This window comes from Lichenostomus cassidix, unplaced genomic scaffold (assembly GCF_008360975.1).
Source record: "Lichenostomus cassidix isolate B80296 unplaced genomic scaffold, HeHo_3.0 HiC_scaffold_46, whole genome shotgun sequence".
Lineage (NCBI taxonomy): Eukaryota > Metazoa > Chordata > Aves > Passeriformes > Meliphagidae > Lichenostomus > Lichenostomus cassidix.
In genome coordinates this window covers 3,242,667-3,268,002 of record NW_028147597.1, presented here as the reverse complement: position 1 = coordinate 3,268,002, position 25,336 = coordinate 3,242,667, and the positions used below count along the sequence as shown (strand labels likewise).

The window sequence follows — 25,336 nt, the reverse complement described above, 5'->3', positions numbered from 1 at the left end:
CTTGGTGAAACTCCAGAGGTGTTTCTTGCAAACAAAGATTCTGGTTGATTACAAGATACAACTTACAGACATAAGCAGTACTTTAGTGACAAGGTTATTCAATCTTTTTCCTCAATCTCTATTGGGTTAAGAACAATAATTCCACTGTCCATGGAGCTGGCTCCTTTTTAATTCCACAATAATGCCCCAAGGTCCTTTGCTGTTCACTGCGGTGTCTGTGGGTAACAAGGCTTGGTGGGTCCTTTCCCCTTTGGCTGGAGAGCTGCCAGGTCCCAGTCCTTGAGGTGCTCCAGGCTCCTGGCTGAATTCGTGTGGAAGTCACTCAGTGTCACATCAGTCCTCACATGGAGCCCTGTGGATCAAAGCATTTTCCAAAGGGAACGTTGGGGCAAACAGGGAGATTTGGTCTGGCAGGATCTGTAAAACAACATCCTATAACATCTACTTGTTCTCCCATAGAACACTTGGCTGCAGGGACATATTCCCATCGTTCCTGCCCAGGTTTCAGGATTAAAAGTGGTGTCTTTCCCCAGAGCTGTTCCTTCTGCTGGCTCAGGAGGGCCATTTGGCCTCTGGACCCACACTGGGGCTCCATTATTAGGACTGCTGGATCCAAACCCTTTATCTTCACAAGCAGTAGTGATTTGAGGTGGATCTCCTTTTTTCACAACTGTTTTTAAAACTGCAATATCAGTAGTTGTCCTAACCTGTCATGGGTTTGCATAATCAAATCTTGCTCACTATTGTTTAAAAGAATTTAATTTCTCCTTGATAATCTGCATCAATTCCTCCTCCCATGACATGAACACTTTGCAAGGCCAAGCTTCAGTGAGCAGTTATCAAACCAAAGTGTTCTGGAGGAATCTGAATTCCTATTCTGGTATTGATAATTCTCATTTGCTTCTGATTTATCCTCATTAATTCTAATGCATAAAGGTCCAGCCCTGCAGCTTCTGGGGTGGACCTGCAAGGTATTCTTCATCCAGACAAGTTCCTATCTCCTCATTTTTTCATCTGCTCTTTTAACAACCCCTCCATCCATTCTACCAATCCTGCAGCTTGTGCATAGTGTGGTATATGAAAAACCCAGCAGCCTTAATCACTTTATTTCTCACATTAACAGACAAAGCATTCCACATCACAGTATCAGCAAACCATATAAAAATAGCCAATTTCATCCCATCCTCCTTTATTCCTTATACACAATCTCACCAAGTTTCCCACTCACGTTTGGGTCCTGTCCAAACATTTTCTGTAGGGTATTTAGTGTTACATCCCTGAGCAGCCAAAGGTAACAAATTAGGATTGTCAGCATTATTTCACATTAGCATTTAGTTTATATATATACATATATATGCTTTTTATTTTATATATAAATATATATTTATTATATTCTTATATTATTTCACTTGCACAAAGAAATCTGAGCTCAAGATTAAAAATTTCTCTTGCTCCATGTGGGAGCATTCCAAAAACAATTGTTCCTTCTGTTGGTGATGATTCCAATATACTGTTAGCAAAATTTATCCTCTTCTTCCCAAACCCAGTTCTTTTTTTTTCCACATGCAATTTTGGATGCATTTTAATACATCCAGTGGTTCAGCTTCTTTTAGCCAACTTCCCCATTGCTCACACAGTGCTCTGATCTCAGCCCCCTGCAGAGCCAGTGAACTATAGGGAAGGTCTTCCCAACAGGGAATTTTGGATGGGACAGATTCCTTACATTTACATTTAAAAAGTGACATTTTGTTGTGATCTGGCCAGACTACACCAATTTTGTTTTGCCAGTGGGCAGGGTCAGCACCAAAGACACAGACACCAACTGAAGGAATCAGTGTAATGCACTGCAGGAATCAGTGCAATTAACTGTAGTTCAAAGCTCAGCAATGCACCCAATCAGCACTACCAAAGATTGCCTGCAGTGATGAAGAAAGATCCATCACCAGTTACCCTCAGACTTTACCATCACCCAGATCCCCTCATCAGCTGGGGAAGCTGTCACAGCCAAGGACTGCAGAGCCACTGCCAACAACTGGCAATTCCTGCAGGTGCATCCACCCACAGGTGAGGCTTCCAGCCTGGCTGGGAGAGGGCCCAGCTGTGACAGTGCTGAATAAACACACTGACAGCACTGCTAGTGCAGGAACATCTGGTTTCATCCTCCTCTTGGCTTCTCCCAAAGCCTGGCCAGGGCTCAAGGAGGAACCAAGGGAGTTGACTTTGACCATACTCTCTAAACAAGGCCAGATGTCAGATTTCATGGCCTTGTCCAGCTTATAAATACAGAAAGGCAAATACATGTTTCACTAATGAGTGAATACATCTATCACAATGCTAATGATCATGCACATTTTGTTAATGAGCAGATACAAAGATAATATTTGGTTGGAAGTTTCATCTCAAGGTCACCTTTGGCTCAGGGCCTGTTGCTCAGGCCTCAGTCAGGTCTCTTGGTCAGGCCTTGGCACTGCAGGGATGTGGCTTAGTGCTGGGCTGACAGTGCTGGGTAAACAGCTGGATTGATGAGCTCAGAGGTCTTTTCCAACAGAAAGGATTCTGCAATTCCAGGATTCTATCTGCTGCATTCAGCTAGGTCCACATTAGCAGAATTACTTTGGTCCAAAAGTCCCTAAGGCCCAAAAGGCCTAAGGCTTCAGCTCCTTTAGCTCCTGGTGCTAAGCTGCTCATGCTGAACAAGACAACTCAGAGAGAAGAGCAGAGTTCATCCAGTTCATTCTGGGACACTGAGAGGGGAGGGTGTGAAAACAGGAGCATTGTTTGGTGTCACCTCCTCTCTGCCCTTCACACTTTTCAGTGCTTTGAAACAGCCAAGAGCTTTCTTCAAGAGTGCAAGGAAGCAGCTGTTCCTTCTGCCAGGTCTGGCTGTCTCCAGTCTCTGCCATTGACTGCTTTTGTCCCTCTTGCTGTGCCCTCTGTTCCCCCTGGGCTCGCTGGCTGCTGCCCAGGACTGTGGAACTGGCCCAGATCAAGTGCTCGAGAGCCTCATTTCTCTGCCCTTGGAGCTGCCTGGGCACAGCAGCCTTTTCCATCTGCAAGCTCCATATGGACAGGGAGTGCCCAGCTCCGTTCCTTGCACAACCTCCAGGAGCCCAGGGCTGCCATCTCGAGTCCCTGCTGGCACTGAGGGCTCCCAGGTGCCTCAGGCTGCTGTGACACCACTGCAAACAGGAGGGAGGAGTGGCAGGGGCTGTGCTCAAAGTCAGCTCCATTTGCTGCTGCTGCTGCTGTGGGGTCATTTGTCCAGCCCTGCCCAGACTCAGGGATCAGCTCCAGGCCCTGCTGCTGCTCCCTCGGGATCAGCCACAATGTGGTTGTTGCTCTCAATGCCAGCAGAAGCAGTGGCTGAAGCAGCAGGTGCTGACAGTGCCCCAAGCCCCGGGGCCAGAGGGGTCCCTTGGCTGTGGGGCTGGGAGGGAGCTGCCCCTTGTTCTCACTGTGCCTCACGCAAAGCTGGGCCCCTCACAAGTGGGGAGCACAGCAAACAGGGAGCCTGCCAGTCTCTTCCAGCCATGTCTGCTCAGAGTTTGGCCACTGGAGCTTCAGGTGGACAAAGGCAGCTGCTTTTGGTCCCTCTGGGTGTCCCTGTGTTCAGCAGTGCTGCTCCATCAGTCTGTGCACAGCAACGGGGAAAAGCCTCAGCCCTGCAGGGGCCAGGAGCTGCCAGGCTCTGCAGGAAGGGAGCTGCTCCATATGGGAGTGAGGGGAAAAGGACACTCCTCTTTCAGGACATGTTTTCTGAATTAGAAAAGAAAAATTTAAAAAAAGAAAAGGAAAAAGAAATCAGAAAAAAATTAAAATATTAAAAGAAACTCCAAATGTGTAGTGAAAAATTTTCTGTAAACTTCAATTAAGAGGTAACTGATCTTTTGAATATGAGAACTCAGTTATTTACTTTGAAAATGTTCTGATGGCATGGATCCATCCTACTCAGAAGCCTGTTTTTAAATATTTTGGGATTTGTTTCCAACATTGTTGTTTTCATTTGTGAAGTATTAGGAAATTGATTGTGACCTGCCAGCTCTAAGCAGGACTGGGAACCTAAACTCTGTCAAATCTCAACTCCTTTAGAAGATGCCCTTCCTTCTCACCCTGTGAATGAGCTGTACATTCCCTCTGAAACTGTCAGTGGTTTCTTAAAGACAGAAAGTCCCACTTACAGCTTTTTGCTCTGGCTTGCAAGTGGAGAAGGGCAATTCTTCAGCCATCAACTCCAGATTGCACTGCCTTAGGAACAAGGCCCACTCGCCAGGTTTGGCTCACTCATGGTACTCCTAGAGGAGGAAGAAAGTGCAATTGCACAGTTCCAGCCCAACAGGAATGCAGAGTGGGACAGACAAAACATCCTGTGGTGATAGAGGCATCCAGCTGGGACTGTGGAGTGTTTGGGTTCTTGCCAATTGGATGTGTCTCCCTCACTGCAATCTCTGGGCCTGCAGGAGAGTCTCACTCACCTGCACAAGCAGAAAGCTCAGTCGCTGTGCTCAGAACAGGCTCGTCTGATGCAGAGCTGTCAGAGCAATGGGAGGGCAGAGCAGACCCAGCTGTGCCCAGGGCTGAGCCCCAGCAGAGCCCTGGCAGAGCCCAGAGCAGCCTCAGCATCTGCAGAGCCCTGCTGGAAGGAGAGAAACCAGAAATCACCATCAGCTGAAGGCTTCTGTCCCCTTGTCCCAACTGCCCACAGTGCCCAGGCCATGCTGGCTGTGCTCAGAGCTGTGCCCAAACCTCCCCATCATTGCTGCCTTTGGGAGGAGAGCAGGAGGGCAGGACATGTGCCCAGCCTCCAGCCAGCCATGGCAGATCCTCCTCCTCAGCAGCTGCCCAGAGCCAAAGAGCAGTTTGGCAGACAACTGAAGAATTCCTTGCATCCACCCCAGCCAAGGGGGAACCTTTGGTGCCCAGCCAGGCTGTGCAATGCCCAGATCTGGGAGCATCTCCTGGCTGTGCACTCACCTGCACATTGGGTGTGGAGTGTGTCTTTGCAGAAGGTGCCAGAATCAAAGTCAATCTTCTTCAGCTGCAGATGGCTGGGTCGTGGAAGAGGTGCTCATCCTTGAGGGTGTCCCTGGTGTCTCCAGCAGCAGCCCCACCTGGTCCAGCTTCTCCAGGGGCTCCTGCTCCTTCCCTGGGGGCAGAGCAGGCTGTCAGGGTTCTGCCCAGGGCCCCAGCCATCAATGAACCAGGACAAGCAAAACCAGCTTGGATGGTGGCCACCAGTGCTTGCCAGAGCAGCTCAGCTCCAGCACAAGAGCTGTGTGTTTCCATCTGATGATCCCTGCTCCAGGCTACAGGCAGCACAAAACAGTTTGGTTTTCTTTGCTTCTTATTGCCAAGACATGTGTGCAGCTGTTACTTACCAGGCCCAAACAGTGCCTGTGGATCTCTCCCATCTTCTAGGGCAGAGCCCTGCAGCCAAGGCTCATAGAAGAGATCTTCCAGTGACGGCCTGTTCAAGGAGTGCATGGATAAACACCCCTTGATAAGATCTTTGCACTCTGGGGAGAGAAACCAGAAACTGCCAGTCACTTGGAGAAGGATGCTGTTCACTTTGCCTCCCTGTTCCCATGCCCTGCCTATGCTGGATGTGCTCAGAGCTGTGTTTAAAATTTCCAGTCAATTCCCTGTTTTAGAGGAGAGCAGGAGAGCAGAACATGTGCCACCTCCTCAGCAGCTACCAGCACCTCCTCATGAGCCTGCTGCTGTCTCCCAGCACTGATATTCCCCCTGTGCCACAGAGATGAGGATTTACCTTGAGAAAGGTGTTGTGGGAACAAGAGCTCGCCCCAGATGATCTCCCGGCCCTTCTTGAATGGGTGCTTCCCGCAGACCATCTGGTACAGCAGGATACCCAGGGACCAGATCGTTGCTGCCTCGCCATGGTAACATCTGAGCTGGGTCCACTCTGGTGGGCTGTAGGACAGTGTTCCTGTGGAATACAGATGGAGTTCATCAGGGGATGCTGCTGCTCCCAGAACCTCACCCCAGCATCCCTGGGCATGCAGGGGCTGCACCAGTGGCACATGGGGTGATCTGCTGCCCTCTTGCCAGCACCTGTGACTTGTGTACAAACTTGGGGTTCTAAAAGAAGCCACTGGTGCTGGAAGAGAGAAGCAGAAGACCTGGGAAGGCCTGACCATGAAATGCCAATGAAAAACCCACGCAGTGGTGGGGAAAAACCACTCTCCTTTCTGCCTGCATTGCCCTAAGAAACATTAATAACCCAAGGGGAGCAGAGCAGTCCAAGCCCTTCCTCACCTGCACACCAAACCAGCCAGGGCACAGGGTCTGATCCCCCTCACTGCTACCCCCATGTGTGTTTTTGTCAGGCTGGCTGCCCCTGCCCCAGCCCAGGACAGAGTGGGTGCTGAAGGCTGTCAGCAGGGCCAAGAGCTGGTCCCCCCACCCAAAAGCAACTTGGCTGAAGAAGCAATCCCATGACCTGCAGCAAATGGGGGAATCCCTGGAGCTACACCCACGCTGGGCCATGAGGTGCCCAGAAGCATCTCCTGGGAGGGCTCACCTGCAAATTTGGTGTACACTGTGTCCTGGAGGAAGGTGCCACAGCCAAAGTCGATCAGTTTGACCTGTCTGGTGCACAGGTCCAGGAGGATGTTGCCAGGTTTGATGTCTCTGTGCAGCACCCCGCAGCTGGTGCAGTGCCGCACGGCCTGCAGCACCTGGCAGAACAGCCCCCGAGCCTCCTCCTCCGGCAGCAACCCCCGAGCCAGGATGAAATCACACAGGTCCTGGCACTGCTCCGGACGCTCCATCACCATCAAGAAGCTGGTGGGGAACTCGAACCATTCCAGGAGCTGAATTACACCATGGAACCCAGTGGACACCTTGTCCAGCAGCACGATCTCCAGGGGCGCACGGGTGCCATCGGGCTGAGGGAGGACCAAGCTGCTGTCAGTGGGGCTGAGGCTGTGCCAGGGCTCTGGGATCCCTCACCCAGCCCGGGATGCTCGGCGCCCCCCGCTCACCCCTCGCCCGCTCTCCCTCCGGGGCTCCCGGCGGCTCCCACCCTGCCGGGCCCTGGCTCCTCGCCGCCCGGCTCGCCCCGGCTTCTGCCGCTGGCCCCAATGGCTCACTCACCAGCTCGCCCCAATGCCGGATGCGATCCCTCTGCACGCACTTGATGGCCACCTGCGAGCAAGGGGCAGCAGCGGGCTGAGCTCGCCGCCCGCCCCGCCGCGCCCCGTCCTTCTCCTCGTCCTCCTCCTCCTCCTCCTCCTCCTCCTCCGCCCGCCGCCAGCCCCGCCACTCACCGGGGCACCGTCCGCCAGCCGCGTCGCCGAGAAGACGCTGCCGAAGCCGCCTGTGCCCAGCAGCGAACCCAGGCGGTAGCGATCCTGCAGGGCCTCCTGCGCCTTCCCTGCGGGCGACACGCGGCCGTCAGCGCTCGGCCCGGGGCCAGACACGGCCCCCGAGCGCCCCCCGAGCGCCCCGGGCTGGGCATTCCCACCCGCCCCGGGCACCGGCGGCTCAGGGCCGGCGGCCGCGCTGCCCAGCGGCGGAGCTCGGCCCGGGGAAGCCGCAGCGGAGGCGGCGGGAGGGAACGAGCCGCGTGTGTCCTCCGCGGGCCCCGGGAGGAGCTGGTAACGGGCTCGGGCTCGGGGCTGGACCCTGCGTCGGGGCTGGGGCCGGGCTCGGGACAGGCGGAGCCAAAGGGTGACGATGCCGCCCCAGCCCCAGCCACTGATGCCCGCCCAGCAGCGCCACTGCCACGATGGCGAGAAGCGGGCGAAGGCGAGAGCGCGGCGGGACGCCCAGGGGCGGGGAGGGGGCAGCCCCGCCCGGGGCCGGGGGCGGGTTTGGGGCATGGCCCGGGCGGGCAGGGGAGAGGGAGAGCGAGAAAGGAAGGGGACACCGGGAGAAGAGGGTAGGACTGGGAAAGGGAGACGGGTAGAGGATGCGGGAGAGCGGGAGAGGGAGAGGAGAAGCAGGAGAAAGAGCTGAAGACAGTCCTTAGAATCGCTGTATTCGCTGCCGCTGCTGCCGCTGCAACTGAAGCTCCAGGGCCGTTTGTCCGAGTGGCCGTTAGTCCGACTGGCCGTTTGTCCGAGTGGCCGTTAGTTCGAGTGGCCGTTTGTCCGAGTGGCCGTTAGTCCGACTGGCGGTTTGTCCGAGTGGCCGTTAGTCCGAGTGGCCGTTTGTCCGTTCCCCGCTCGCCCCCGCGCGCCCCACGGCCGAGCCCCGCGTGCCCCAAGGGCATCACCTGAGTCTGTCCAAAGACGGGAACTTTGCCGTGTTCAGCCCAGATCCAGAGTCTTGACACAGTGGCACAGAAATCCCCTCGGTTGCTGCTGTGCATTGTCCCTGCTGAGGGTCAAACACTAGCGGAGCACATTCCCTGTCTGTAGAATTCAGACCCGACCCAAGCACTGCACTTATGTCTCCAGCATAGCTCTCCAGGCAAAACAGGAAAAGGCAAACTGGATGCAGCTTATGGTGTTTTAGAGTGTATAAAACTCACTGAATCATAGATCTTCGAGGTGAGATCCATTTGGAATTACTGGGATGGACAAGTAGTGCAACATGGAAAAGGGGAGCACAGAAATAAATAGAGGAAAACACCTTGAATTGTTTCTTTCCATTTTCATTTAATTTCTTGAAAGCTGTTTCAGTTTTCCAAAAATCTTCTCCACAGCCCTGTTTGCTCTCTTCAAGAACCTTTTGTGGAGAACAAGGTTGAACTCCTGTCACAAGATGTTCCACCAATTGCAGCTTCTCTTGGCTTTCCGCACTGTGTGTGCAGCATGACTTTTGCAGCAAAGCAGGACAAATGTTTGGAGAACTTTACAATTTGTCCTTTCTTTTGCTTGTGGGCTGGGGAGTTGTGCCATTGGTAAAAGGTTTTCATTGTTACTGTTCTAACCAAAGAAAACATGAAGTGATACCAGGAATTGTTAGGGAATGCAACCCTGACTGAATTCAGAGGAAGAATCTCCAGAGCCACCAGCCAGAAATGGAGAGTTGTGTGAGAATCATTCCAACATCTCCATGGCCATCTTGAAAGTAATTTGGAACATGAAGATGGGCTGACAGAGATAGTTTGTTTCTGTGTTCAGCTGAGATGATTCTACATCTCTTGTGCTGGTATAAATCAAGAGCACAAGCAATTCCTGATAAGCACCAGAACAAGCTGGACCTCTCAGAGCAGACAGAGATCTGAGAGAACCTGAAAAGGAGAAATGCAGGGAATGCCTTGGGGAACTTTGTCTGTAAGAAGGATATTTTTTTCTTATAATTTCTAATCCATTCCTTCTGCTTTTGTCCTTCTTAACAAAACCATTGGCATCCCAGATTGCTCATGAAATGAGACCCCTGAGCTTCTGGAACAGGAAGGTGCCCTGCTCCTCTGCAGGGACACTCAGGCTGAAACCAGAGCAGGGAGCTGGAGCTCTCTCTTGGGAAGCCTCCTCCCAGCTGGAATTTGTGCAGTGCTGGGAGAGGAGCAGGGGGAGCACGATGGGTGCTGTGTGGAAGGAGCAGGAGGTTTGTGCCGCAGGACATTCCGTCTGTGCCGCTGCCCCGCGATCGGCGGCCGTGCCCAGGGCTCTGGGCCTGGCCCCACATGCTCTGAGCTCTCTGACACTGCGGGAGCTCCCCGGGCTGGGCTCAGGTTCCTCTGGGACTCTGCAGCAGGCTGGGCTCCAACTGGGATCAGCAGCACCTGGAAATACCTCTGGGCATTTCCCATTTCTGCTGCTTGGAAGAAGCAATGAAGTGAGTCAAGAAGTTCTGGTTTTTCTTTCTCCTGGTGGATTTTTTTTCATTTTATTTGACACTGCAGAGGCAGTTTCTGTGATGGCCTCTGTAAGCTGATTCCATTTAAACAGCATCAGCAACAGCACTGTGTTTGAGCACTGCCAATGTGTCCTATTTGGCTTTTGTTCTCCTCGACTTAGTGCTCAGGGCCTTGTGAGCATTTCAAGATGTGCTAATCATGGTGCCTGCTAAGAAAGACTGAGTTCACTGTCATGAAAGCACCGTGGGTAGCACTGATCAAAAGAGACAACTGCAGTTTTAATGCTAAAATTCAGGTGGCAACCAGAAGAGGGGAAACAGCAGCCTTGACCTCCAGTTGATAAGGCAAACACACCAACAGCCTCCTGCTGTCACCTCAGGGTGAGTAAAGCAGTGCTGAAAACAGTGCTGGAACCTGATCCTTTCTTTCTCTGAAGGTTGGTTCAGGGCAGCACAGCCGGGCCTGAGCAATCAGGGCTGTTTGTGGGTGATTGTTGCTCTACTCCAGAATTGCCCTGGACAAACCCCTGGGGAAGGCAAGGCAGGAGCAGCTGGGAAGGGCTGGCAATGCTGCTGCTGCTCCTGCTGGGAGCCCCGGCTGGGCCAGGCTGGCGCCCACTGCGCTGTGCTCCTGCTGCTGCCAGAGCCGGGCGGGACTCGGGGACAGGGAATGGACACGGGGGGACAGCAAAGGCCTGGGGCTGCAGTGATGTTCGTGCTTGGGCCAGAGCCAGCACAGAGCTTCGGGCAGCCATTAACCCAGAGGGGAACGCTGGGAAAGGCTCCATTTCAGCCTTTCTTTACTTGTCACTGTGAAGTGACTGAAGTGAAAGGAGAACGAGCAGGGCCTGATCCCTTCTGCTTCAGGAGGAGCCCTGAGCCTGGGGCTGTGAGGGGCTGAGAGGGGCTTTGGAGGGGCCATGAGTGGCTGTGAGAGACCATGAGGGGCTGTTAGTTGCCTCAGCCCTGGCAGGAGGTGTCCCACCATGTCCCCAGGGCAGGGCAGCTGTGGGAGGCCATGATCACAGACATGGCAGCAGAGCAGGCTTGGGGCACCTCTGAGATTGTATGTGACCCTTCCCCAGCTCCAAATCACACCAAAATCCCATAAACTGGGACTTCCCATCTTTAGAATCCACTGGCATCTTGGAAGGGACTGTACAGCTCAATCCCACCTGAAAAAAGAAGGGATTCTTCCCAGTGAGCTGACATCCAGCTATTATTAATAATGCAAGATTTAAAATATAACACTAATAAGTAATACTAATAAATAATAACAACCATAACAAGATATAAACCTGCTAATCCCAACACACAGCACCACACCAAAAAGACAAACCTCATTTTTCTTTACTGTCACAAGGCCCATGAAAACTAACCTTATTAACTTTCCCCACTCGTGTCCTCCCCACCAGATAAACGAGGCCATGTTCACTGTTTAATATAAGTTACCATTGATGGTGGAGGGAAGAATGGGGAGACACCACCAATTTCCATGTCAAACCCAGCAGGTCAACTCCAAAGATGAGAGAATAAAACAGGAGGGGGGCAGGAGCTGGTCAGATGTTGCTCTAAAGGGCCCCAAAAGCATCCCCAAGCAAACAGGAGGGGAAGATAAACCCCTAAAAACCAGTCTGTGTGTTCAGGGACTCAGCTGTGAGGAACTGGACACACACAGAGGCAGCTGGAACAGTTTTTTCCTCAGGCTGAGCTTTCCAGCCAGGGCACTGAAGTCAATCAAGGGCTTTCCCAGAGGATTCCATGGTTGCCAACCACCCTTCAGGATGTGGCTCACAGGAGCACAGATCCTTTTTCAGGCCAGAAGAGCAGCAAAAATGACAAGAGATGCCCAATTCAGAGCTCTGCTCAAAAACCTGAAAAATAAAAATCAGTAGAACTCTGAAGCCCAGCTGTGGGCCCTGGAATCTCAGATCCAAGGGAAAACTGGAAAGGCTTTTTGCAAGGATTGACATGGTGTTGTCCATGCAACATTTCCATCCCTCCCATGGCCTCTTCCCTCAGAGTCCCCAGCAGCAGCAGCTGGAGCAGCACATGGAAGCTGCAGATGGAACTGCTGCCCACCCAGCCTGAGCTGCACAAGGATCCTGCTGACAGGAACCCCAATATTCCCTCCCAGGGGCTCTGCAAACACTTCCCACCTGTTCTGTCTGCTCCAGGCAGACACTGCAGGCAAAATCCTGTCTCTCTTTTGGGGCAAGGCCAGGAGCCCAAAATCACACTCAAAATGCTGGATTCTGGCCCATTTCTGCATCTGGAGAGATGGGGGTGCAGCATTATCCAGAGAAACTTCCTGTGCTTCACACTCCAGCTTGCAAACCCAGCCCTTGGACAGTGGGTTTATAAGGACCACAAGTCATAAGCCTAAAAGAATTACATTTAAACCATGACACTTCATTCTCTGTGGTAGATTCTTCTATTCCATGCCATGAAACACATCTTCAGTTAGGCTGCAATTAATGGGTCTGAAGTAACCAAACCAAGCAAAACAACCCCAGGTTATGTTACAAAGGCTGAAAGACATAATAAATACGTTTTTCTCTTCAAAATATTTTTCAGGTATACATGACATGTACAAGATACAGGGTGTAGTGTGTTGATGCTGGCTGGATGCCAGGCACCCATCAAAGCCTCTCTCTCACTCCCCTCTGCAGCTGCACAGGGGAGAGGAAATAGAACGAGGGGTTCATGAGTTGAGATAAGGACAGGGAGAGATCCCTCATTGAATATGGTCATGGGAAAAACAGGCTCCAATTAGAGATAATAATTGAATCATTGCTGACAAAATCTGAGCAGGAAAAGTAAAATAAAACCTTAAAAGTGCCTTCCCCCCACCTCTCCCTCCTGCCCAGCTCTATCTCCTCCCCAGCAGAGCAGGGAGACAGGAATGGTCAGTTCTGGTCAGTTCATCATCTGAGATTTCTCCCACTGCTCAGGGAGAGGAGTTGTTCCCCTGCTGCACTGTGGGGTTCCTCCCACGGGAGAGTTCTCCAGGAACTTCTCCAATGTGAGTTCATCTCACCAGCAGCAGCTCCCTGTGAACTGCTGCAATGTGAGTCCATGCCACGGGCAACAGTCCCCCAAAGCTGCTGCAGCGTGGGTCACTCTCCTACGGGGTCAGTCCTTCAAGGACAGGCTGCTCCAGCTGGGCAGCAGAGCCCCTCTCTGCAGGGGTCACAGCCTCCTCCCAGGCATCCCCCTGCTCCGGCCTGGGCTCCTCCTCCATGGGCTGCAGGTGGATCTCTGCATCCCCATGGATCTCCAGGGGCTGTGCTTAGACTCTGTTAGCAATAAATTTCACTTTGTAACTTTAAGAGGAGCCTGTTCTTCAAGAGGACTGGAGCATCTCCCATTCCTTATCTCAACTCATGAGCCCTGTGTGTATTAACTTTTTTTCTCTCCTCTGCCCAGCTGTGACAGGGGAGTGTGAGTGAGTAGATGTCATAGGTGCCTGGCATTTGGCCAGGGTCAAACCATGACACGTGTCCACTTTCCATGGATCCCATTTTTCCCATGTTCCCCATGTCCCCCATGTGTCCCTTGTCATCCATCCCACATCCCCCAAGGCCCCACTCCATGTCCAACATTTCATCTCCCCCATCCCCCAAGTCACCCATGTCCCTCATCCCATTCCCCCATTCCATGTCCCCCATATCCCCCATGTTCCCCATTCCCTGTGCCTGTCCTGTGGTCCCCATCCCATGTCCCATCTCCTTCCCCCATGTCCCCATTCCATGTCCCATCTCCCACATGCCCCTTGTCTGCCATTCCATGCCCCCATCCCACATCTCCCCTTCCATGTCTGTTCCCCTGTGTCCCTCTTGTTCCACATCCCACATCCTCCATCCCCCACCCCCCATATCCCCCTGTCCCAATTCCATGTTTCCCATCCCAGATCCCCCATATCCCCCATCCCCTGTCCTCAATTCCATGTCCCATCTCATTTGTCCCACACCCCCATGTCCCTCCCCACAACCCCCAACCCACAGCCCCCATGTCCCCCATTCCATGTCCCCCATTCCACATTCCATAGGGGGAGAATGGGGGAAATTTTTGGGGAAAATGGGGGAAAGTTTGGGGGGAAATGTTGGGAAAATTTGAGGGAAATTTTGGGGAATTTCTGGGGAAATTTGGGAGCAAACTTGGGGGAAATTGAGGGAAAATTGGGGAAATTTTGGGGAATTGCAGGAAAATGTTGGGGAAGTTTGGGAGAAAATTTTGGGGAAAAAATGGGGAAATTGAGGGGGAAGTTCAGAGAAAAATTCTGGGAAAATTTGAGAATTGAGGAAATTTGGGAGAAATGTGGGAAAAAACTTGGGAGAAATTGGGGACATTTTAGGGAAATTTGGGGAAAAATTTGGACAAATATGGGGGAAATTTGAGGGGAAATTTGGTGGGAAATTGGGGTGAAATTTGAGGGAAATTGGGGAAATTTTGGGGAAGTTTGGGGGAAATTTCAGAGAGAAATAGGAAAAATTGAAGGAAATTTCTGGGAAAATTTGGGGGAAATTTTGGAGAAGTTTTGGGGAAATTTGGGGAAATTTTGGGGAAGTTTGGATGAAAATTTTGGGGGGAAAATGGGGAAAGTTTGGGGATTTTTTAAAGAAAGTTCTGGGAAATTTTGGGAAAATTTGGGGGAAATTTTGGGGAAATTTTGGGAAATTTCAAGGAAGTTCAGGGAAAATTTTAGGGAAGTTTGGGGGAAAAATTGGGGAAATTTTGGGAATTTGGAGGGAAATTTTGGGGAAGTTTGGGAGAAAACTTTGGAAAAAATTGGGAAAGTTTGGGGGAATTTTGAAGGAAAATTCTGAGAAAAATTGGGGGGAATTTTTTGGGAAAATTTGGGGGAAGTGCAGAATATTTGAGAGACTGGGCAATTTTGAGGCAAAAATTTTGGGGAATTTTGGAGAAAATTTGGGTAAATTTGGGGGCGAATTTGGGGGAAATGGGGAAAAATGCAAATAGAATGGGGAAAAAGGAGGAAAATTTGGGTTTTTTTGGGGGGGAAATGAGAATAAATTGGAGAAATTGGGGGTAAAATGAGAATAAATGAGGGAAAAATTGGGAATATTTGGGGGAAATTGGAGAGTTTTAGGTGGAAATTGGGGAATTTTGGAGAGAAAGGGGACATTTGGGGACATTGGGGGTGTTTGGGACACTTTGGTGTCACTTTGATGGAACTTTGGAGCCATTTAGTGACAATTTGATGCCATTTGGTGACTTCTAGTGGCATTTGGTGACAATTTGGTGCCATTTGATGCCATTTAGTGTCCCTTTAGTGACTTTTAGTGCCATTTAGTGCCACTCTGGTGACATTTAATGCCATTTAGTGTCACTTTGGCGCCATTTAGTGTCACTTTGGCGCCATCTGGTGCCATCTAGTGTCACTTTAATGCCACTTTAGTGTCATTTAATGCCATCAAGTGCCATTTCAGTGCCATTCAGTGTCACTTTGTTCCCATTTGGTGCCATTTGATGCCATTTAGTGCCATTTAGTGCCATTTTTTGCCACTTTGCTGCCTTTTAGTGCAATTTAGTTCCACTTTGGTGCCATTTAGTGCCACTTTGTGTCACTTGGTGCCATTTAGTGTCACTTTAAGGCCACTTAGTGCCATTTGGTGTCACTTGATGACCCCTGGTGTCACTCTGGTGCCATTTAGTGCCACTTTGGTCCCATTTGATGTCACTTTGATGTCATTTGGTGTCATTTTAGTGCCATTTAATAACTCCTGGTGTCACTTTAGTGCCATTTAGTGTAACTTCAGTGCCATTTAGTGCCACTTTAATACCATTTAGTGCCATTTGAGGCCATTTAGTGTCACTCTGGTGCCATTTAGTGCTGATTTGGTGCCATTTGATGTCACTTTGGTGTCACTTTTTGCCATTTTAATGCCACTTCAGTGCCATTTTTTGCCACTTTGGTCCCATTTAGTGCAATTTAGTGTCACTTTGGTCCCATTTGGGGCCATTTTTTGTCACTTTAATGCCATTTAAAAACAATAATGTATTTTTTATCAGTTTAATGCCATTTGGTGCCACTTTGGTGCCATTTGATGCCATTTTGATGCCATTTAGTGCCATTTCTTGCCACTTTGGTGCGTTTTTTGCCACTTCAATGCCACTTTGTCCCACTTTGGTGCCATTTAGTGTCACTTTAGTCCCATTTGGTGCCATTTTTTGTCACTTTAATGCAGTTTTTTGTCATTTCAATGCCATTTTTCCCCATTTTTGTGCCATTTTGATGTCACCTGCTGTCTCCTCACTGACCTGCAGCAATCCGTTCTGCAGTCATTGTCACCTGTGCTGGTCGGTGATGTCACTGTGTGCCCAGGGGCTGCTTGGTGTCATTTAGTGCCATTTGGTGTCACTGCAGTGCCATTTGGTGTCACTTTGGTCCCATTTAGTGCCATTTAGCACCACTTTGACACCATTTAGTGTCATTTGATGTCACTTTGGTGCCATTTAGTGTCACTTTGGCTCCTTCTGGTGCCATCTAGTGTCACTTTAATTCCATTTAGAGCCATTTGGTGCCATTTAGTGCCATTTAATGTCACTTTGTGCCACTTTAGTGCCATTTAATGTCACTTTAATGTAATTTTTTGCCATTTGTTGCCATTTAGTGCCACTTTGGTGCCATTTAGTGTCACTCTGGTGTCATTTAGTGCCATTTAGTGCCATTTGGTGTCACTTCGATGCCTTTTGATGCCATTTAATTCCATTTTTTGTCACTTTTACACCATTTTCCCCCACTTTGGTGCCATTTTGATACCACCTGATGCTACCTCGATGCCACCCTGATGTCACCCTGTCCCCTCTCAGTGACCTACAGCAATCTGTTCCACTGCAATTGTCACCCGTGCTGATGGCTGATGATGTCACTCTGATGACGTCACTGATGTCACTCTGAAGACATTACTCTGATGACGTCACTCTGTCCCCTCAGTGACCTGTGCAGCAATCCATTCTGCTGCAATTGTCACCTGTGCTGGTCACTGATGTCACTGTGTGCCCAGGGGCTCTTTGGTGTTGTTGAAATACATATCAGGTTAAACATTTTGTATAACTTTAGTCAAAGGTTTTGTTTGTCTTTACCCCGAGAAAAGGAATTTTAGGTTTCTTTCAGGACATTGTTCTACCAGATGAGGTCTGGTGGACTCAGCATATCAACAGATTGGGAGTGACCCCAGAGATAACCAGAGAGATAAAGACTATGAACAGAACATCCTCTGGGACATTGTGGTTATCAACAGGACATGGTGGATATCACAAACAGCTACCCCAGAGCACCTCCAGCAGGGCTGAAGACATCCTGGCCTGGAAAAAGGACTGATGAGAAAAACTGAAGAATGAAGAATCTAATTAGCATCAGAGGCAAAGAAATTCGGATCCAACAGAAAACTGAATACTGTGAGTTTGCTCAACTTTAGACCAATGAACACTGACCCAATGCTTTCCTATGTATTTTTACTGTATAAAATATCTGAAAAATCGAGTAAAAGCTGTGTATCATGGAATGATTCTCTCTGCACACCCAGGCTGTGTGTGGATGAGATGATTTCTGTGGTACATCCTGGCCAGAACAACATCCTGGCCAGATAATAAAGTAATGCCATGACTCTCTAACATTAAAATGTTGTTGGAGGGTTTTTGTATTTTTTTCCTGCAGATTCTGTGACTCCTGGAGCTGGTTAAGGAAAGATTGGATGTGGCACTCAGTGCCATGGTCTGAGTGACAAGCTGGTGTAAGGTCACAGGTTGGACTTGATGGTCTCAAAGGTCTTTTCCAACCTGTTTTATCCTGTGATTCTGTGATTGTGTCCCTGGGGCACCAGGAGCTGCCTGAGGAGCCCTGGGGCAACTCTCTGCTGCTGTCCTGGGCAGCAGGGCTGGCCCTGGGGCACCAGGAGCTGCCTGAGCTGAGCATCTCCTGAGCATTCCAGAGCCAGAGTCGCTGTCCCTGACCTCCAGTGCCTCCAGTTCCTGCTGCAGGGCCAGACAGGGCTGGGCTGCTCTGCAGGGCTGCAGATGGGACATGGATTTCAGTGCTGGGAGATGGAGAGAAGGAGCAGATTCCAGCAAGGCTGTGCCTGGGACAGCTTGGGTGCCACAGGAGCTTTAGCAGGGTGTGGGAAGAAGGCAGGAGTTGGGAATCCCACAGGAATTGGCCATTCCTCAGCCAAACACAGCTTTTTGTCTGAAGCACCAACAAGGGAGGACAGAGGGACATGAGGAAAGCTTTGGGAGCTCCCAGGGTCAGAGGGAGGTGGGGAAATGGGGCAGTGGGTAAAGTCTGCAAGGGAAGCAGCACAGGCCTAGGCCAGGGGAGGAGAGCTGCACTGGGGTGACCAAAGGCCTTGGGGGGGCTGGGACCACCCCCTGCCAGCAGCAATGACATTTGTGTCCCCTGGCTGTGGCTGCTGTCCCTGCCACTGAGGCCCATGAGAAGACACCAGTTCCTTCCAGCCCCAGGGCTTGTGGCCTCCTCCCCCAGCCCACAGAGCTTTGCAGGGCTCCTGCTGCTCTCCTGCCCTCACCATCCCACACCCCACATCCCACTGCTCCGGGAGAGCCACGAGCATCCTGTGAGGCCACCGATCCCCATTGCCAGGGCATGGGGGTCAGGCCTTGGCTGTCCTGCTTGGCCAAGCCCAGGCAGGGCTTTCACAGCCACATTGCAGAGTCCATTTCCCACCTGGAGCCACTGGTGCCTCTGAGTTCTGCTTCCCCAGCCCCAGGGATGCTCTCCTTGGCTGCTCATTGCCCCCATGGTCTCTTGGCAGGGATGGCCTCAGTGGGGGCTGCTGACATCCTCAGCAACTTGGAGGTTGCTGAAGTATTTTACTTCTCCAGAGGCTTTTTCAGCCTTCAGCTCTTCACTTCAGGAATTCAGTGCCAAAGGCTCATTAACATTTCAAAACACCCTAACCAGACAAGCTCCTGGGAATAATTTAAGTTTTCAATTGTTTTGTGGTTAATTATACAGGTTTCAGAAGTCTATTGGCAGTGAATATACTGTATTTAAAACAATGTTGAGAGAATCGTTTTGCCCTGTTCAGTTTTCTTTTCCTATTTATAGATTGATATTTGTAATCTCCAATTGATATCGACCCCTAGCATCTTCTAATGCAGTCTGAACAGATATGAAAATCAAGACCCTTTATGGCTGACAATCAATCAGACTCATTCCCTAACCCCCTCCTCCCCATTTCCTTCCTCCAAGCCCTGGGACTCAGAGCAGCCTTGTGCAAATCTCAGCTTCCTCCACTCCAGGCTGCACCTGCAGCTTTCAGCTCCTTGGCACAAACTCCCAGCTGCTTTCCTTGGAGAAGGAGCTGCCTGAGACACAGAGGGATGTTCATCTATTGGCAGCAAACAGTGGCAAGGGAATGCAGAGCTCCATAAAAGAGAGAAGTCCAGCCCAAGGAGTGCTGGGCAATGGAGTCACATCCAGGGGTGTCCCCAGGGCTCAGGATTGGGGCCACTTCAGTTAAATCTCTATATTGCTGATCTGGATGAGGGCACCGAGGGCACCCTCAGTCAGTTGCCAGGTGACCCCAAGCTGGGTGGGAGTGTGGCTGTGCTGGAGGGCAGGAAGCTCTGCAGAGGGATCTGGACAGGCTGCAGCCATGGGCCCAGGACAATTGGATGAGGTTCAGCAAGGCCAAGGGCAGCGTCCTCCCCTGGGGTCACAACCACACCAAATCCCTGGCCGTGCCCTGGCCCTGATCCCCACAGCCTGTCCTGTTTGCTTCATCCCTCCATTGCCAGGGACTTTGTGGGACAAGGGAGCTCTGCTCTGGGGATGGAGGGAGGTGCAAGTGCAACCACTGGAGTGGGAACCACAAGTGATCAGGTTTGTGTCCTTTGGGGTCAGGAACTGGTGAGACTCAGAGGCACAGAAAGTTTCCCTTCATGGCCAATGGACAAACGTTGAACAGGATACAATTTAATAACCATCACAGCTCTTCCCTCAGCTCTGTGTGATGTCCCAGTAGCCTCCAATGAGTCCACCACTCACAAGGGATTTCTGTAGAAAAGCAATTTTACACCAAGATGATTCTATGGTAGATATAAACACATTTAAGATGTTGTATCATGATCTTTTAACCTCTTGTATCTTTTAACGCCTTCCTGGACTGGGGTTAAAAGACCTCAGTCAATATCCTATTTGCAAGGCTGTCAGTGGTGGATGGAGAAGGGAAGTCAGGCTGCCTTTTGTGTTGAGGAAATGCTGAAACCAGCCTGACTCATTCTGTCTCCTCCTTCCTGGCTGAACCTCCCCTCTTTCCCCTCCCACCCATTGTCTTTTGTCTCCCACCAGCACCCTGGTGAAGAGCCTGGCTCTGTGTTCTCCATCACCTCCTCGCTGGCACTGCCAGGCTGGCATGAGGAGCTCCTCAGCCTTCCCTTCTCTGGGCTGGACAAGCCCAGCTCCCTCAGCCTCTCCTCACAGCCAAAGGGCTCCAGCCCCACCTTGGAGGCTCTTCACTGACCCTGCTGCAGCTGCCAGACATCTTTCCTGCCCTGGGGAACACAAACCAGGCCACAGTGACCTGGAGAATCCACGTCCTTGATGTCCTCCCTGGTCACACAGCCCCAGCCCCCTTGTCCCCGTGTTTGGCTCTGGGGGTTTATTTGTGGAACATCCTCTGGGAAAGGCTACAGCACTGGGGGGAAAAGGGACCCGGGGGGACAGGGGACTCCACTGTGCAGAGGCAGGATGGGGAACTTCTCTGGGGAGGGACTGTGAGAGGGGGTTGGGGTGGAGTGACCTCCCCAGTGACCCTACACAGCCCCCTGTGATGTCACACAGCCTGCTCTGTGATGTCATAAAGACACCCTGTGATGCCACACAGCCACCTCAATGTCACAGTCTTCCCTGGGATGTCACAGTCACCTCTACGATGTTGTAGATGCTCGACAACCTCAGATAACACACTCTGTGATGTCATGTCCTCTCTGTGACCTCTCATGACCCATTCTGTGATGTCACACCCTCCCTTTCTGACATCACAGCCGCTTTGTGGCTCTATGACACAGCCACAGTGGTGCTGCTATGACACAGCTCCCTGTGGGACATCACACAGCCTTTCTGGGACATCACAGCTGGTCTGTGACCTCACAGCCCCTCTCTGGAATGTCCCCCAGTGTCACCTTTGGGGCAGGATGGACAGGTGGCCTCCAGGCACATTTGGCCCCCTCTGTTTGCAGCCCCCAGTGCCCAGAGGTGCCCAGCAGCTCCCACAGGCTGCAGAACCTCCATGCCACCCCAGACAGCCACAAGTGTCTGTCCTTGTCCTGGCAGATCTGGCACTGCTTGGAATCCTGGCTGGAGTGTAACTGTGGAGTGACTGCAGGGCTCAGCAGGGCAGGGACCCCCTGGGAGCCCCCAAACCCCTCCTGCCCCACGGGTGCCCACAGCAGCCCCAGGGCTGTGCCTGTCCCCATGGCACTGTCCCCATGGCACTGTCCCTATGGCACTGTCCCCGCGGGTGCCAGGGCTGTGTTTCCTTAATGGGGACAGGGCCCTGTGAGGTCCGAGCTACCCCAAACCCCCCAGGGGTGCCGTGGGGGTCTCACCTGAACACAGACGCTCAGCAGGGAACTGTCCAAGGCCTGGGGGCTGTGGCACAGCAGGGACAACCCCTGGGCACCTCCGGCCACCTCCAGCTTGGTCACAGCGAACTCGGCGCTGCCAAGGGCAGGGATGGCCCTGGTCACCCTCAGGGACACAATGGTCACCCCTTTGCCCACCCCCTGTGCCCATCCCTCACCACGGTGTCCCCAAGCCCCGCAGGTCCCGCGGTGCCCAGGGGGTGGGATGGGGACCTGCCCCTCCCGGGGTGATTCTGTCACCTCCCTTCCCCTGTCACCTCCGGCTCGGGGCTGCTCAGGGGTCCTGGCACCCCCTGATGGCCCCGTGGCACTGGTTTGCCATGTCCCCCAGGAGCAAGGGAGAGGTCACCTCCCTGCAGAAGGAGCACTGGGCATCCTCCCTCAGCCGGGAGTGGCCATGGAGGAGAGTCGCGAAGGAACGAGCCTCCTGCAGCGTGGGGAACTCCCTGTCCTGTGCCAGGCGTGGGGACAGCCCCATGTCCCCTCGAGTCCCCCGGGGTCCCCAAACTCCCTCAGCTCACCAGCACTTGGCTGTCCACCCTGGGGAGGGTGAGGAGCTGGTTCTCCTCTGGGCTGCTGATGGTGGCAATGTCGGGGAAGTCGCACAAGTGCTGATGCTTCTGTGGGGACACCACCGGGGTGACACCACCATCACCCATGTCCCCACGCTGTGGGACCCCTGCCACAGCCACCGCCAGCACCTTGGAGCTGCCTGGGACAGGAGGCAGAGGTGGCTGGCAGGGTGTCACCAGGGATGTCAGACAGTCCCCAGGGATGACGGGCTGTGTCCAGGGATGTCAGAATGTCCCCATGGGTTTCAGGCTGTCCCAGTGGATGCCACGCTGTCCTCAGGGGTGCCAGGCTGTCCCAGTGGCTGCCAGGCTGTCCTGATGGACGCCAGGCTGTCCCCAAGGATGTCACACAGTCCTCATGGGTGTCAGGCTGTCCTGATAGATGCAAGGCTGGCCCATAGCTGTCACAATGTCCCCATACTGCCAGACTGTCCTGATGGATGCACGGCTGTCCCCTTGGGTGCCAGGCTGTCCAGTGGGTGTCAGACTGGCCCCAGTGATGCCAGGCTGTCCCTATGGGTTCCAGGCTGTCCTGACAGGTGTCAGGCTCTCCCCAAGGATGCCACTCTGTGCTCATGGGTACCAGGCTGTCCAGTGGCTGCCAGGCTGTCCCCAGCAATGCCAAGCTGTCCCATGGGTGCCACAATGTCCCCCCAGCCCCCAGCTCACCTGCTGTGGCTGCAGATTTGTCCAGGCCTCTGCTGCTCTTCCTTGGCAATGGGCAGCATGTCCAGCACTGCCAGGCTCAGCCCCACAGCCACACAGCCCCAAATGAAATCCCTGTGGGACTGGGCATGGTGCAAGGCTTGGGGGATTCTCCCATCTCCTGCTGTGCCAGGACACCTGAGGCACCCAAAGCCTCTGGTCTGTGTTGGTATCCTCTTCATGTCCCAGTGCCCACGTGAGTCACATCCTGCCCTGGGCTCTGGTTTCCTGCTGCTTCCCTGGCTCTGTCCCTGGGCCATGTCCCCCCCAGGGGACACAGTGACCCCATCTGGGCATCCTGGGGTGCCCTGTGCCCACTGTGGGATGGCCACGAGCAGCTCCAGGTGAGCCAGGTAAGAGGATCCACATCCCCCAGGCACTGGTGGATGCTGGAGGACCTCGTGACCAAAGCAAGGACCCTGAGCCATTGTTGGGATTCAGAGCTCACAGCCAGGAGCCCCTGTTGAGAACAAGCACAGAACCCCAAGCCCAGAACCAGGAGTGCCAGGGAACAGATGCTGCAGAGGGTGTTGGATCAAGTTCCTGTGACCCCAGAATATTGGGATTAGTGCAGCTGTAGCTCTGCACAAGAGAGTTCTTCATCCACGTTCTCTCTTTTCCTCCCTCTGGCCATGCAGGGAGCTCATGACTTCAGTGTGTGACTCGTGTGTGCAAAGAGCAAATCTGGGCAGAATTGGGGCAGGGAGGGTTTGGGGGCATCTTGGGATCTGTGTTGGGCACAGAATGTGTTTTCCATTGGTCTGAGACTGTCTGCTGTGGAAAGTGGATTTAATATATGGCAGACTTGTTTGTTTGTTTGTTTGTTTGTTTGTTTTGGTTTATTTGGGGTTTTGTTTGTTTGTGTTTTTTTGATTGTTTTTTGGTTTTTGGGGTTTTTTGGTTTTTGTTGGTTTTTTTTTTTTTTTTTTAATGGAGATGTGCCTTCTTTTGGTTCAGTTTGCTGACAATAAATGAACATCCCTCTGTGTCTCAGGCAGCTCCTTCTCCAAGGAAAGCAGCTGGGAGTTTGTGCCAAGGAGCTGAAAGCTGCAGGTGCAGCCTGGAGTGGAGGAAGCTGAGATTTGCACAATGCTGCTCTGAGTCCCAGGGCTTGGATGAGGGAAGTGGTGGGGTGGGGGTTAGGGACAGAATCTGATTGATTGTCAGGCATTAAGGGTCTTGATGTTCATATCTATTCAGATTGCATTAGGAGATGCTGGAGATCAATATCAATTGGAGATTACTGATATCAATCTATAAAAAGGAAAAGAAAACTGAACAGGACAAAATAATTCTCTGTGCATTGTTTTAAATACAGTGTACTCCCTGTCAATAGACTTCTGAAACCTGTATAATTAACCACAAAACAATCGAAGTCCTAAATGCTTCCAAGGGGCTTGTCTTGTTAGGGTGTTTTGAATGACGATGAGTCCTTTGGCACTGAATTCCTGAAGTGAAGAGCTGAAGGCTAAAAAAGCCTCTAGAGAAAGAAAATTCAGCAGCAACCTCCAAGTTGCTGAGGATGTCAGCAGCCCCCACTGAGCCCATCCCTGCCAAGAGACCATGGGGGCAATGAGCAGCCAAGGAGAGCATCCCTGGGGCTGGGGAAGCAGAACTCAGAGGCACCAGCGGCTCCAGGTGGGAAATGGACTCTGCAATGTGGCTGTGAAAGCCCTGCCTGGGCTTGGCCAAGCAGGACAGCCAAGGCCTGACCCCCATGCCCTGGCAATGGGGATCGGTGGCCTCACAGGATGCTCGTGGCTCTCCCGGAGCAGTGGGATGTGGGGTGTGGGATGGTGAGGGCAGGAGAGCAGCAGGAGCCCTGCAAAGCTCTGTGGGCTGGGGGAGGAGGCCACAAGCCCTGGGGCTGCAAGGAACTGGTGTCTTCTCATGGGCCTCAGTGGCAGGGACAGCAGCCACAGCCAGGGGACACAAATGTCATTGCTGCTGGCAGGGGGTGGTCCCAGCCCCCCCAAGGCCTTTGGTCACCCCAGTGCAGCTCTCCTCCCCTGGTCTAGGCCTGTGCTGCTTCCCTTGCAGACTTTACCCACTGCCCCATTTCCCACCTCCCTCTGACCCTGGGAGCTCCCAAAGCTTTCCTCATGTCCCTCTGTCCTCCCTTGTTGGTGCTTCAAACAAAAAGCTGTGTTTGGCTGAGGAATGGCCAATTCCTGTGGGATTCCCAACTCCTGCCTTCTTCCCACACCCTGCTAAAGCTCCTGTGGCACCCAAGCTGTCCCAGGCACAGCCTTGCTGGAATCTGCTCCTTCTCTCCATCTCCCAGCACTGAAATCCATGTCCCATCTGCAGCCCCACAGAGCAGCCCAGCCCTGTCTGGCCCTGCAGCAGGAACTGGAGGAACTGGAGGTCAGGGACAGCGACTCTGGCTCTGGAATGCTCAGGAGATGCTCAGCTCAGGCAGCTCCTGCAGCCCCAGGGCCAGCCCTGCTGCCCAGGACAGCAGCAGAGAGTTGCCCCAGGGCTCCTCAGGCAGCTCCTGGTGCCCCAGAGACACAATCACAGAATCACAGGATAAAACAGGTTGGAAAAGACCTTTGAGGCCATCAGGTCCAACCTGTGACCTTACACCAGCTTGTCACCCAGACCATGGCACTGAGTGCCACATCCAATCTTTCCTTAAGCAGCTCCAGGAGTCA

The 25,336-nt window shown here is 52.4% G+C and overlaps 2 protein-coding genes across 2 annotated transcripts in view; one reads left to right on the top strand and one right to left on the bottom strand.

Moving 5' to 3' along the window:
- Positions 1 to 25,336, top strand: part of LOC146421984 (olfactory receptor 14A16-like) — a 468,355-nt gene that overhangs the window by 306,051 nt on the left and 136,968 nt on the right. The gene's annotated exons all lie outside the window — the stretch shown is intronic.
- Positions 4,223 to 21,880, bottom strand: LOC146421988 (serine/threonine-protein kinase pim-1-like). Its single transcript, XM_085046877.1, has 10 exons — positions 21,693 to 21,880; positions 21,367 to 21,478; positions 7,287 to 7,739; positions 7,114 to 7,164; positions 6,539 to 6,905; positions 5,768 to 5,944; positions 5,376 to 5,513; positions 4,972 to 5,143; positions 4,473 to 4,633; positions 4,223 to 4,292 (listed from the first exon to the last, which is right to left on the bottom strand). The coding sequence occupies exons 1-8, from the start codon at positions 21,878 to 21,880 to the stop codon at positions 5,022 to 5,024; spliced, it is 1,608 nt and encodes a 535-aa protein (XP_084903003.1). The 3' UTR covers positions 4,223 to 4,292; positions 4,473 to 4,633; positions 4,972 to 5,021.

Bases quoted from the DNA above. Each gene is read 5' to 3' on its own strand.
- LOC146421988 (XM_085046877.1), bottom strand. From the start codon at position 21,880: ATGGGGCTGTCCCCACGCCTGGCACAGGACAGGGAGTTCCCCACGCTG. The intron at 7,740-21,366 runs GTGAGACCCCCA...CCATCGTGGCAG, and splicing joins TGCTGAGCGTCTGTGTTCAG to TGGCGCTGCTGGGCGGGCAT. The intron at 6,906-7,113 runs GTGAGTGAGCCA...GTCCTCCCTCAG, and splicing joins TCCGGCATTGGGGCGAGCTG to CCCGATGGCACCCGTGCGCC.